This window comes from Kogia breviceps, chromosome 17 (assembly GCF_026419965.1).
Source record: "Kogia breviceps isolate mKogBre1 chromosome 17, mKogBre1 haplotype 1, whole genome shotgun sequence".
Classification (NCBI taxonomy): domain Eukaryota; kingdom Metazoa; phylum Chordata; class Mammalia; order Artiodactyla; family Physeteridae; genus Kogia; species Kogia breviceps.
The window spans coordinates 58,942,775-58,955,603 of NC_081326.1; the positions used below are offsets into that span (position 1 = coordinate 58,942,775).

General features: G+C 39.4%; 1 protein-coding gene across 14 annotated transcripts in view; it reads left to right on the forward strand.

The window, feature by feature from the left end:
- The window catches only part of COLEC10 (collectin subfamily member 10), a 432,701-nt gene that overhangs the window by 249,634 nt on the left and 170,238 nt on the right, over nucleotides 1-12,829 (forward strand). For 11 of the 14 annotated variants that reach the window (XM_067017928.1, XM_067017927.1, XM_067017926.1 and 8 more), the window contains one exon: nucleotides 12,420-12,494. Coding sequence is in view for 6 of the 14 variants with exons in the window: in XM_067017919.1 (XP_066874020.1) it covers nucleotides 12,476-12,494 (19 nt within the window). In the remaining 8 variants the exon portion in view is untranslated. Of the gene's footprint in view, nucleotides 1-12,417; nucleotides 12,495-12,829 lie in introns of those variants that run through there. The other 3 variants (XM_067017931.1, XM_067017932.1, XM_067017933.1) reach the window with 1 other exon arrangement.

Here is a 12,829-nt window from a genome sequence, read left to right on the forward strand (position 1 = left end):
GGACTCAAGGAATGCAGATGGCCTTCGGAATCTGGGAAAGACAAGGTAACAGGTTCTGTACCAGAGCATCCAGGATGAACACAGCCTTGCCAACACCTTCATTTCACCCCAGTGGATTTCTGACCTCCAGAACTGAAAGAAAATTCATCGGTACCACTGTTCATGGTAATTTGTTTCAGCAGTGATAGAAAGTTAATATAGTACCTTAAAAAGGAAGGGTTTAGAGAAATGAGAGTGAAAAACACCCACTTAACTGCAGATTAGATCTTCTGTGTTCAATAACCTAGGTACTGAGCACTTACATATCTGCCCTATACACTGCCTCTACAATGTAGGCATCTGTAGCTTGCAGTTGAGTCAGGATTCAAACCTAATCCTTCTGGACTCTGGATCAGTACTCATTCCAGTTACCATCCCGTGTGCTTTTCCTTAAGACCATTTAGAACTCTGGTTGCTTTTCTGATCTTTCTTGAGCAAAAAGCAAGGAAGGGTGACATCACAGGGGACCTTATGGTACAGAGAAAAGGATTCTCATACAGGTTGCTCAGAGGAACAAATGACTGCTCATTACTGGAGTGTTTAATGAAGATTGATCTGATAGTTTTGTGCAAGAAGGATTGAAGTAGATGAAGCTGGGGCCAGGCAGATCGGTCAGGAAATTGGACAACAACTTAGGCTCCTATGGGTTTGAATTCCGAATGGCAGTGGTAATGGTGGTAGTAGAAGTGGAGAGGAGAGGATGAACCCAGGAAACCTGGAGAAGAAAATCAACCCAAGAGAAATTAACCTACCTAAGAAGAGCAGAGAAAAGGCAAAGACAACTTCAGGTTTTTAGTGTGGCAGCCTTAAAGGGTGGTTGGCGGTGCCCATGACAGAATTGAGATGCTAGGAAAGAGAACAAGTTTGGAGAGTGGGATGGGGTAGGGTGGTGGTATATAATAAAGAATTTTACTGGCCTTTGTTCCTGGGAGACTCTAAATCCTTAAACTATCCCAACTGATGAAGAGTGTATTTTTTATGCTTATATAATTACAAATGGTAGGCTCCTAGATAGTTTTAGTGTAGGGTGTGGTCATAAGATAAACCAACCGTGTTGATTAGTGTTGCAACTTTGAGTTATTTTGACTTCTGGGGTGTGGAAGAGGGCTAGAAATTGAGTTCAATCAATCATACTCATGTAATAACACCCCAATAAAAACTCTGGACAGTGGACCTGGCTTGTTGGTAAACACATTATTCATCTGCCAGGAGGGTGATGCATCTGATTCCAAAGGGGAAAGCCATGGATCCTCCCACGACCCTCCCACATCTTGCCACTAGGAGTATCCTTTACAGTAAACTACAGTCGTAAGTACAGCACTTCCCTGAGTTCTGTGAGTTATTCTGGCAAATTATCAAACCTGAGGGGGTTGTAGGAACCCCTTCTTTGTAGCCAGTCAGAAGTGTGGGTGGCCTGGGGACCCCCTGAAACTTGTGGCTGGTGGCTGGGCAGGCTTGTGGAGGACTTTTCCCCTTAGTCTATGAGGTCTGTACTAGTAACTCTGGCTAGTTAGAATAGAATTTCTGCTCCCCCACTCTGGGTGAAAACAGAATAGGTGGACACTAACGCGACGTAACTATCTGTGGGCAAAAATCAGAGTTGTGTGAAATCAGTTACCCCTCCACACTAGGGCAAATGCACAGAAAGAAAAGGCAGAGAACATTAAATACCACTTTTAAATGCCCACTTCTTGATTCTTAATTTACTGCTGTCTGACTTCCCCAGTGCCTTTGGACCAGTGTGATACAATGAAATATCAAGCATTTTAAAGATAAAATGGAGTTCAAAATCTATCTCTGTGACTTCCGTGCTATGAAATAGTGGGGACATAATTTATTCTCTTTGGGCCATAGCCCTTTATCTTTAAAATGGTAACGTTAAGGCCTAATGTGTAAAGCTGTTAAGAGAACGAACGAACATAAGAAGGTAAGATCTTGGCACATGACAGATACTCACTGATTGCTATTTTCTCCTGTCCTTTAAGCTGATTTCCAATTGGAATGGTTCTTTGAGAGAGATTTTGTTTTATCCAGATTCATCAAAAGGAGGTCAAAGTGATTGATGTGGCTTCACTGAACACTGAAAGAACTGTCCAACTTTCGGGGGATAGATTAACTCAACCTCTCAAATGTCAGTGACTGTTAGACTTTTGTCTTAAAGAGGGTCTTCCCATAATTGAAAAATCCACCATCTCTGCTAAGAACGCGACCAGAGAACATCTCTGCAATGTCTGCATCTGCTACCTTCATGGTGCCTGTGATCGTTTGGTGCTGCATTTGTCACAAACCATCTGAGCTGCAGGTGCACTGTGTCCGTACTCTGCACAGCACCATTGTCATAGGCACTGCAAAGGTTCAGTGGGGCCCAGAATGAAAGCCAGGCCTGTGGATACCTCTCTGTCTCCTTAACTGCCTTCTCTTGACTTGCCTCTCTTCCCATTTGGGGGTGAAGTGGTTACAACTCTGAACCAAATAACCAGCATAGTTTTCTGGAGGAATGCCCCTTTCTTTTTTCCCTCAAAATGATCACACAGAATAGCTGGGAACCATCCTTTTTATGAAGTTTTTAAAAGCACTTGTTTACTATGCCATGTAATGTGTTAGAAACTTACATGGGATGTCCAGATAAGCCTCTGAGATTTTAGTCTATGGATTATGCGGACAGAGAGGCTGAGCCCCAAAGCAATCATATTGTTTAGGAGAAGAGACAGGATTTAAAATCAGATGTGTCTCACTTTAAAGCCCTTTCCTTTACTAAAGGTTTATTAACTCACATGGACCTGCTCCTGAGAAAGATAGCTACTTATTTCTAAGTGGAATCTGCCCTTATTTTTTAATTCCCAGACCCCATCAAATTTTATTTTTTCTAGAAACTTTATTGTGAATTCCCCATTCTTTAAATGTGGCTTAATCAACAGAGGCTATTTTCAAATAATCGGGAAAAGGTATAGTGCCAATTATACCCAAGTGTGAGTCTGCAGGCTTTACGTTTCTTTAATACCCCGTTTCAACTTCATGGTTTGGGTTTAAACAGAAATTTATTCTGGAGACTTTAGCAAAGCCGCTTCTTTTGCCATCTCCTCTTAGTAAGCAAATCCTGGATGTGTTCCTTGCCACGAGTGCTTAATGGCAGAATACATCATGCCACCATCCAAGGCAGATGTTTTGAGTGGCATATTCTCCTGGCTGGAGGGGAAATTCTGATCCAGGTGCCGCAAAAAGCAGATGGAATTTTCCATACAAAACCATTACTCTTGGATTCCTGGCTAGTGGATTTTGTTTTTCAAAAGTGTGACTTTTTCCTCTCTTGCCTCTTACTGTCATCCTATTTCAGGAGTGATGTTTGTCATCTTGAGCTAAAATCCAAAGGCGTAATCAGGATAGACCATTGGTAGGAAGTATAAGACTTGGGATAGCTGTGACTAGATCGGGAAAATATTGTACCCAGTCCATGCAGTAGATAATAATAGAGGTCTAATTTAAAAAAAAAAAAAAAAAAAATGGTGGCTGTCAGGGGAAATCAGCTGGTAGGGCTGTAAGGATTTAGTGAAATAATGACCTAACAAGTCAGTTAGGGAGAGTTAACGAATTGGGTTGTTGAGATTTAATGAGATGATGTCTGTTAATGGGCTGAAGTGCAGGGTTATGTTCCTAGCATGTTTTTAAAGGGCATCTACTGTGAGTTCCGAGGTCAGTGTAGAAGCAATAGCAAGTTGGAAGATGAATCAGGGACTTCCTGGCTTTTGGCTTTATAGCACACTGTGTTCTTATTTTATTTTATTTTTATTTTAAAGTTAAATTTTATTGGAGTATGGTTGCTTTACAGTGTTGCGATAGTTTCTGCTGTACAGCAAGTGAATCAGTTATATGTATACTTATATCCACTCTTTTTAAAATTTCCTTCCCAATTAGGTCACCAAAGAGCACTGAGTAGAATTCCCTGTGCTATACAGTAGGTTCTCATTAGTTATCTATTTTATACACAGTGTATATATGTCATATATATATACATATATGTATATATATATATGTGGTGTATATATGTCAATCCGAATCTCCCAGTTCATGCCACGCCTCCTTCCCCTCTTGATAACCATAAGTTTGTTCTCTACATCTGTGACTCTATTTCCGCTTTGCAAATAATTTCATCTGTACCATTTTTCTAGATTCCACATATGGCAACATTATACGATATTTGTTTTTCTCTTTCTGACTTACTTCAGTTACAAAACATTGTTTTCTAAGAACCTAAATGGACCCAAATCTGGGGATAACAGGAAAGCATGTAATAAATGATAGCAATTATTATTATTGCTGTTGTTATTATTACCATTAGCATCAGTATCAAGAGACAGTTAAACTGTCAGTTGATAAGTGCAATGATATTGAATAGATACATGCACAGTGTGATTAAGTGCACCCAAGGAGGGAAAGCTAGTTGTTTCCCATCTTCATTAAGAGAAGCACAAAGTTAAACAAGAGTCTTAGTAGAGTTCTGAGTCTTGGGAGCTCTGAGTTCTTCCAGCTATGCAATTTAATGTCTCACAGCCTCATATGGATCCTTAAGGATTAGATACAATTATTTCCAAAATTGCCCAGTAAGAATTCTAGCATCCTACTCCTAACCCATGGAATCAAAGTCATTCTGGAAGGGTACTGGGAATGTGCATTTTGATAAATATGCTTATGATTAGGTTATGTCTGATAAACACTGGGTTAGAACAATCTAGAAAGGCCCACCTGGTCTAAAATTCCAAGTAAGAATTTCTATTAAAGAAACCACTTTTCCCAGTTTCAATTTCAGAGTGAGAGCAATTAAGTCCTGGAATTGGGTTCCATTGGCTGTGTGTGTCCATGGCTATATGTCGTGGGGGAATCACTAAGCAATGAGATACTTTTAAAATTATTAAATCCGAGGTCTTCACTCTCCAGGATGGTTTAGGAATGGCTGGATCAGGGCATGAAAGATGAACAGATGACCTCATGTTGTCTCTTAGAAACCTGTGATTCCATCAGGATGACACGGGTTTTATGCATGATCTACCCTGTTTACCTCCTCTTTTCTGAAATCAGTGAGTCATAAAAAACCAAAATTGCTATAGAAATGTCAATTTGGAAGACGTCTTTGTTTTAGTTAGAAGGATTTTTGTGGAAATATGACTTAAGCTTTTGTGTCTCAAAAGATGAGGTGGATTTCCCTGGGAAAAGACTCAAGAAACCCAAGGAAATGGGAGATTTATTTGGTATTAAATACTTGGAAAAAGACGGAATCTCAATCCATTAGTCATAACCAAATGTCCAGTGATGGTGCTTCTCCTTTGATGACTCTTTTGGAAAGATTAACGATTCTTTAAAGTGATCTTTCTCTTCCGCTCTGGGTTCCCACCCCCAGTCTGAGTTGTCTGTTTACTTCATGGCTGAACTGTTCTCATAGTCAACTCTCCTGCTTTAACTGTCTCTAGCCTATTTCTGCTCCAATCCATTCTATACACTCCTGCCAGGATAATCTTCTTGAAATGCTGCCTTGCAAACTTCAACACCTTTCTTAAGACCTCCATGGCTCCTATTGTGTTTAGCTGTAAATATTATGAAACTGAAGATCCGCAGGTGGCTAGGACCTCACAATCATCACAGTTAGCTCCTCAAATCCCAACATCTTTGTCTGGCATTTAGGGCCCTCTTATTTACTCCACATATTAGTCAGGACTCTTGTTTATGAATGACAGAAACTGGCTTGAGTGAGAAGGAAAAGTCAATGGTTCACAAAAATAAATAACAGAAAGAAAAAGTATGGCCAGAACCAGAGGCTTGAACATCATTAGGATTCTTTGCCTATCTCTTCTTCTTAGTTCTCTCTGTTAGCTCCCTTTCTTTGTGGGCTCTAATGGCTTTAGGTTGACATTTTTATAGTTTTTCATTGAACAAAAAAAGAAAATTCAAGTAATTCCAAATGCACAAATCCTAAAGAAGGTATCTCATTGAATACCTTGGAATAGCAATGGGGAAGGGTTGAGCCTGGCAGAAAGAGAGGCTATTAGTATCAGCTCCCATTGGAACTACATGTTGAGTTTGTGGTGGAATGGGAGTGAGTAGTTCCTTAAAAGAAGGAGGTGCTTACCAGACTAAAAGGAAGAGTTTTGGGTAAATCAAGCAATTTTATCTATAACTATGTGTGTTGAAATAACTTCTACAAGCTTAGTTAATAGTACTCTTTGAATTTTTATATAAACTACATGAGTCTAGACAATGTTTCTTCAACATGTTACATACATTTTTAGCCTCTGTGACTTTTCCAATACAATTTCTTATGTCTAAAATATCCTACATGTTCTCTCTGCCTAAGAGTGTCTACAAGACTTAATTGAACTTACTGCTTCTTGGCCTTCCCTGAGCTTAAAAGATGACATTTGATGACTGTGCCATGTTTATACAAATCAATTGGCACTAAGTATATCCTGTCTGATATTAGCAGTTGCTCTTTCACGTGTATATCCTGCCTTCCCAAATGGAGTATAACCATCCTCAGAACAGATGTATTTAAACCCAGTTACAGAGATCATTGCTGCTGGCTATTATTATTGTTAAATCCCTATTTTATGGTTTACTAGATTTGAAGAGAGAGAGAAATTTGGCAAACAACAGCAAGAAAGTCAAAGAATTAGAATATAGTTGTATTCAATATCAACAGTCATAAGTATAATAATTGAACTGATAACAGCCACTGTTATGAACTTTGATCAAGGGAAAAGAATAGTAAAAGTTTATCAGAGAGTTTGGCTATCAGTGTAGGAAAATCTTCAAAGGTGCTAAGTATTTTGAAAAGAGCTGCTTCCAGAGCTATCTCTGCATTGGTAAAGGAGTATAGAGTTCTCTGTTTTTCAAGTCCTTTCTTTCACACTCCTCTCTACACCTGAGCATAAATACCTTTGTGTTTGACAGGGATGGTTTCACAATTAGCAAATTAAAATAACCCAAGACTACACTCTTGAGAGCAATGATGGTTTGTCACCGTGTCTCTTGTTTAAAACTGCGTATAAAGTACATTGTATTGAATACTCTAATTTGCCACTCAAATATTTTTTCAATAAATTAACAAATTAGATTTTCATCATATGAATAAAATACTCAAGATAGTCTATTGAATAAAATGCTTAGTAAAATAGGTAGAATAGGAAAGCATGGGTATATAAATTAAAACTTCATAGAATATTTTTCATGACAAGTCTAGAATAAGGATTTCAAAATTGTTTCTTGGTCTGAATCTAATTCATAATACTAATACTAATTCATTAAAAATACTAATTCATTAAATATTAATTCATTAAAAATACTTAACAACTTGTGTAGGTCTCTGGACGGACCAGAGGAGATAGTGGGTCTGAACTCATGTGGATAGTTTTAACTCCCATCCAATCTTTCACATCAAGTCTTTAAACAACAAAATTGACTAAGTTTGGGCTTCCTCCTGGGGAGAATGTGCAGAGCTGGAGGACGTAGAGAGCTGGAATGAGTGATGTTCTCAAACTTCTGACAAAAAAGAACAGAACTAAATTCAAATCCATGACTTGAAAAAAACCCATTAGATGTACACCACCAATAGTGAACTCTAAGGTAAATGATGGACTTTAGGTGATACTGATGTATCAGTGTAGGTTCATCAAGTGTAACAAACCTACTACTCTGGTCTACTCTGGTGGGGGGATGTAGATAATGAGGGAGGCCATGCATGTATGCGGGCAGGGAGTAAATGGAAAATCTCTGCACCTTCCTCAATTTTCTGTGAACCTAAAACTGTTCTTATACAATAATCTTAATTTGAAACAGGCAAACTCTCATTGGAGACCTGAGGTCACAGAACAAATAACAGACCCGAAGTCTAAGAAGAGATAGTGATTCCAGGGAGAGAGGACATACAAATATGTGCTTACGTGGAGTAGATGTAAGTGGACGCTAGTAAGAAGAGCTCTTAGTAGTTGGACAATTGATGAAGGCTGTGTGGGGGCTGGTGCAACAGTGTGAGACTCCTGGGTGCTGCAGAAACTGGGAGAGTCTGCACCCTTTGGTTGGTCTGCAACCTCAGGAGCTTCCTGGGTGAAATCTGAAATTGGCCCCCATACATGGAGGGCAAGGAGAGACCAAAGAAAGAGGAGGATCACTCCAAATTGGTAGGTGGCAGGTTTAAGAAGCAAGGGAACTCATATACAAGTCTTGTCTTGGGTAACTGCAAGATGAGTAGATCTCTGATCCCACCGACAAGAATCTTAAAAGCTTATGCAGAGGCTTAACAGGATTTAGTCACATATTCAGTCCAGATGGTCTCAATGACACAGTTACTCTTTCAAGCCTGAGTCCTTGACAACAGTCCCACTCTGAGAATGGTGGGCAGAGCATATGTTCCGAGGACAGGCGGGGTGAGGAGCCTCTGATTGCCAGGTCCAGCTCTTAGGTCAACTGGGGGTCACATCCTCTGGGCCACATCCTCTAACACTTCTGCAGGCTCTTTCTCCGTGAACCCCACTGAGTGTTCTCAGAATAGATCAGAAAGAACGGTGAGATCTTGGAGGGAGGGGCAGTAGAGGCCTATAGGGAGAACAAGACACCTCACCCGAAAGAACAAAAGCATTAATCTGGGGAAAGGGTAAAACTGCTGGCTTTAGGATGTCAGGAAGCACTCCTTGCAGCTGAGGAAAGGGAACAGGAGGGGGAAAAAATCTATTCTGGGGAGAAAGCGCAGAATTAAGTGCTAAACCCAGAACTGCAGCCAGGGGAGGGGCAGGAAAACTGAGAATGCCACACACCCCAGGGACACAGGCGTGCTTAAGGGCATTCATCAGAACAGTGGTGACTGCACTTCCCACCCCCGACCATGAAGCTAAGAAACGTCAAATGACAACAGCAAATTACCGCTGGGCGAGGGTTGGGAGAGGAATGAGAATGTGCAAAGAGAACCAGTTTGAGGCACAACTCAAAGGGAACACCCGAAACACAGGACCCAACAGCCATTGCTCTGAGGTACATCAGCCACCTTAGAAACAAATATCTGTAGGGACTGGAAACCTGTGATGCACTGCGTATAACCATAGCAGCAACAGCAGCAACAAACCACAAAACTGGCCCAATTACTAAGTGGATTAACGGAAAGGCTTCCTTGACATTTCTAGCAGAAGGAAAGGCATGCCCATATCCAGGTATCAAAACTATTTACCTCAGTTCCAATGACCTACCCAATATATTTGGCTGTAACGAAAAATCATGAGACAGACAAAAAGGCAAGAAAGATATCGGCGCATTCCCAAGTGACAGAGTAATCATCAGAAGAGACAAAGTCAGTAGTTAAGACAGTAGGAAACAGTATAGTACTGGCACAAAAACAGACACATAAACCAAAGGAACAAAGTAGAGAGCCCAGAAATGAATTAACACTTAATGTGGTCAATGAATTTAGAGGCAAGAATATACACTGGGGAAAAGACAGCCACTTCAATAAATGGTGTTGGGAAAACTTGACAGCTACATGCAAAAGGATGAAACTGGACTATTTTCTCACACCATATACAAAAATAAACTCAAAATGGGTTAAAGACTTAAATGTAAGACCTGAAACCATAACACTCCTAGAAGTAAACATAGGCAGTAGGACCTTTGACATCAGTCTTAGCAATATTTGGGGGGATATGTCTCCTCAGGCAAGGGAAACAAAAGCAAAAATAAACAAATGGGACTATGTCAAACTAAAAAGCTTTTGCACTGCAAAAGAAACTGTCAAGAAAGGAAAAGGTCACCTACTGAGTGGGAGAAGATGTTTGCAAATGATGTATCTGTTAAGGGGTAAATATCCAAAGTATGCAAAGAACTCACACAACTCAAAATTAAAAAAAAAAAATAAATAAACAATCCAATTAAAAAGTGGACAGAGGATCTGAATAGACATTTTCCCAAATAAGACATACAGGTGCCCAACAGACACATGAAAAGATGCTCAACATCAATAATCATCAGGGAAATGCAAATCAAAACCTCAACGAGGTATCACTTCACACCAGTCTAGCATCAACATATATTCACTACCGAATGTAAAATAGTTGGCTGATGGAAAGCAGCAACATAGCGTGGGGAGATCAGCTCCATGCTTTGCAGTGACCTAAAGGGGTGGGATAGGGAGGAGGATGGGAGGGAGGCTCAAGAGGGAGGGGATCTGGGGACATGTGTATGCATATGGCTGATTCGCTTTGTTGTGCAACGAAAACTAACACAGTATTGTGAAGCAATTATACTCCAATAAAGATCTATAAAAATTTTTTTTAAAGTTGATCTAAGGAAAAAAAACCAAAAACAACAAGTGTTGAGGATGTGGAGAAAAGGGAAACCTTGTGCACTGCTGATGGGAATGTAAGTTGGTGCAGCCATTATGCAAAGCAAGTATGCAGGTGCCTCAAAAAATTAAAAACAGAACTACCATACAATTCAGCAGTCCCACTTCTGGATATTTTTCTGAAGAACACAAAAACACTAAGTTGAAAAGATACATGTACCCATATGTTCATTGCAGCAGTGTTTACAATAGCCAAGACATGGAAGTAACCTAACTGCTATCAGTAGATGAATGGATCAAGAGGATGTGGTATGTATACAATTGAAGATTATTCAGCTATAAAGAAGAATGAAATCATGCCATTTGTGACAACATGGATGGACCTAGAGGATAATATTCTAAGTGAAATAAGACAGAGAAAGACAAATGCCATATGATTTCACTTATATAGGTTATCTAAAAAACAGAACATGAGCAAACATAACAAAACAAAAGCAGAGTCAGATACAGAGAACAAACGGGTAGTTGCCAGAGGAAAGAGGATTGGAGGAAGTATGGGGATGAATGAAATAGGTGAGGGAGATTAAGAGGTACAAACATGCAGTTACAAAATGAATGAGTCACAGGGATGAAATGTATAGCATGGGTAACATAGTCATTAATAATGTAATATCTTTGTATGGTGATAGGTGGTAACTAGACTTATCATGGTGGTCACTTTGTAATGTATAGAAATATCAAATCACCATATTGGACACCTGGAGCTAATATCGTGTTGTAGGTCAACTATACTTCAAAACAAACTCAGAAATTCATAGGAAATGAGATCAGATTTGTGGCTACCAGACACCAGGGTGGGGGTGGGTAGAGGAAGGGGGAATTGGACGAATGTGGTCAAAAGGTGCAAACTTGCATTTATAAAATAAATAAGTACTAGGGATGTCATGTACAACATGATTAACATAATTAACACTGCCATATATTATACATGAAAGTTGTTAAGAGTAACTCCTAAGAGTTCTCATCACAAGAAAAAATTTTTTTTTCCTTTATTTTGTATCTATATGAGATGATGCATGTTCACGAAACGTATTGTGATAATCATTTCATGATGTATAAGTCAAATCATTATGCTTTGCACCCTAAACCTATACAGTGCTGTATGTTGACTATATCTCAAGAAAACTAGAAGAAAAAAAAGACTGTGTGGTACTGGTGAAAAGATAGATTTACAGATAAATGGAACAGAATAGAGAGTCCAGAAATATACCCACAGAAATATAATCAACTGATTTTTGACAAAGACGCAAAGGCAATTAAAGAAGAAGTGCTTGTCTTTTCAACCAGTCCTATGGGAACAAGTGGATGACCATATGTTAAAAAAAAACGAAAAACAGAAAAGGACTTCAATACATGTCTCACATCTTATGTAAAAATTCACTCAGTTATCAAGGTTAATATCAGCAGTAATTAGTCATGCTGATATCATTTGCACCTGGTATGATGTGAGAAGGGCCATTACCTATGTGATATTCTTTCCCCAAATCCATAACATCATGTATTCACGAGGAAACAGACAGACTGAAATTGAGGCATATTTTACAAAATAGCTCACTAGGGATATTTTATATTGGCTTTTCGATGATTCTGTTAAGTCTAAAACTATTTCAAATTTTAAAGTTTTGAAAAAGAGAAACTGACATGAATTTATGTATTATATTTCCCTTGGAGGAAAAGCTTGAGGCAGACTGAACCCAAAGGAGCAGCAGGTAAGCCAATCAAACTAACATTTGAAGGATTTATATTTGATACCATTAACTACCAAACTTTTCTTAAACTTAGCTGATGTGTATGAGGCCATTTCATTTTCTGTGCCCAAGAACTTTGGTGGAAGAACTGGAACTTCTGAAGGGAACGTGATGGCTGTTAGTTAACCCCTGTCCTCCTACTTAATGACTTCAGCACTTAATTTCCACAGTATTTTCCACTCTCCGTATTGCAGCCTTGGGACTGATTCTCTCTCCAGGTTTGAGCCTCTTGACTTTACCTCTGCCTTTTATTTCCCCAGATTTATGAGTCTGTGTGACATTTACCTGGATCTACCCTTCTGTCAAAGTGGCCATAATGATCTGGTTTCACAAAGGTAAGGTTGATCTGTGTTACATTCTAAATCATAGAAAAGTGAGAGACAAGAGAAACACAGACTGTGAAAGGATGGGGTATAATGGACCCTGTTCCCAGTAATATCCCCTTCTTGGGAACTGCAGCTGATGAAGAGAGCCCCTCACTAGCCATGTATTGAATATTTACACCAGTCCTCACCTAGGACAACCAGAGTCTCTCTGCTAGGAATTTGACATTTTAAACTAAAAGATACAGAAATATAAGACTAGGAGAAGTGTAGGAACTTCTACCATCAAGGAACCCAGAGTTATCTTAATTCTACTGTTTCTGAGGCTTGGATACAACCTGTATTAT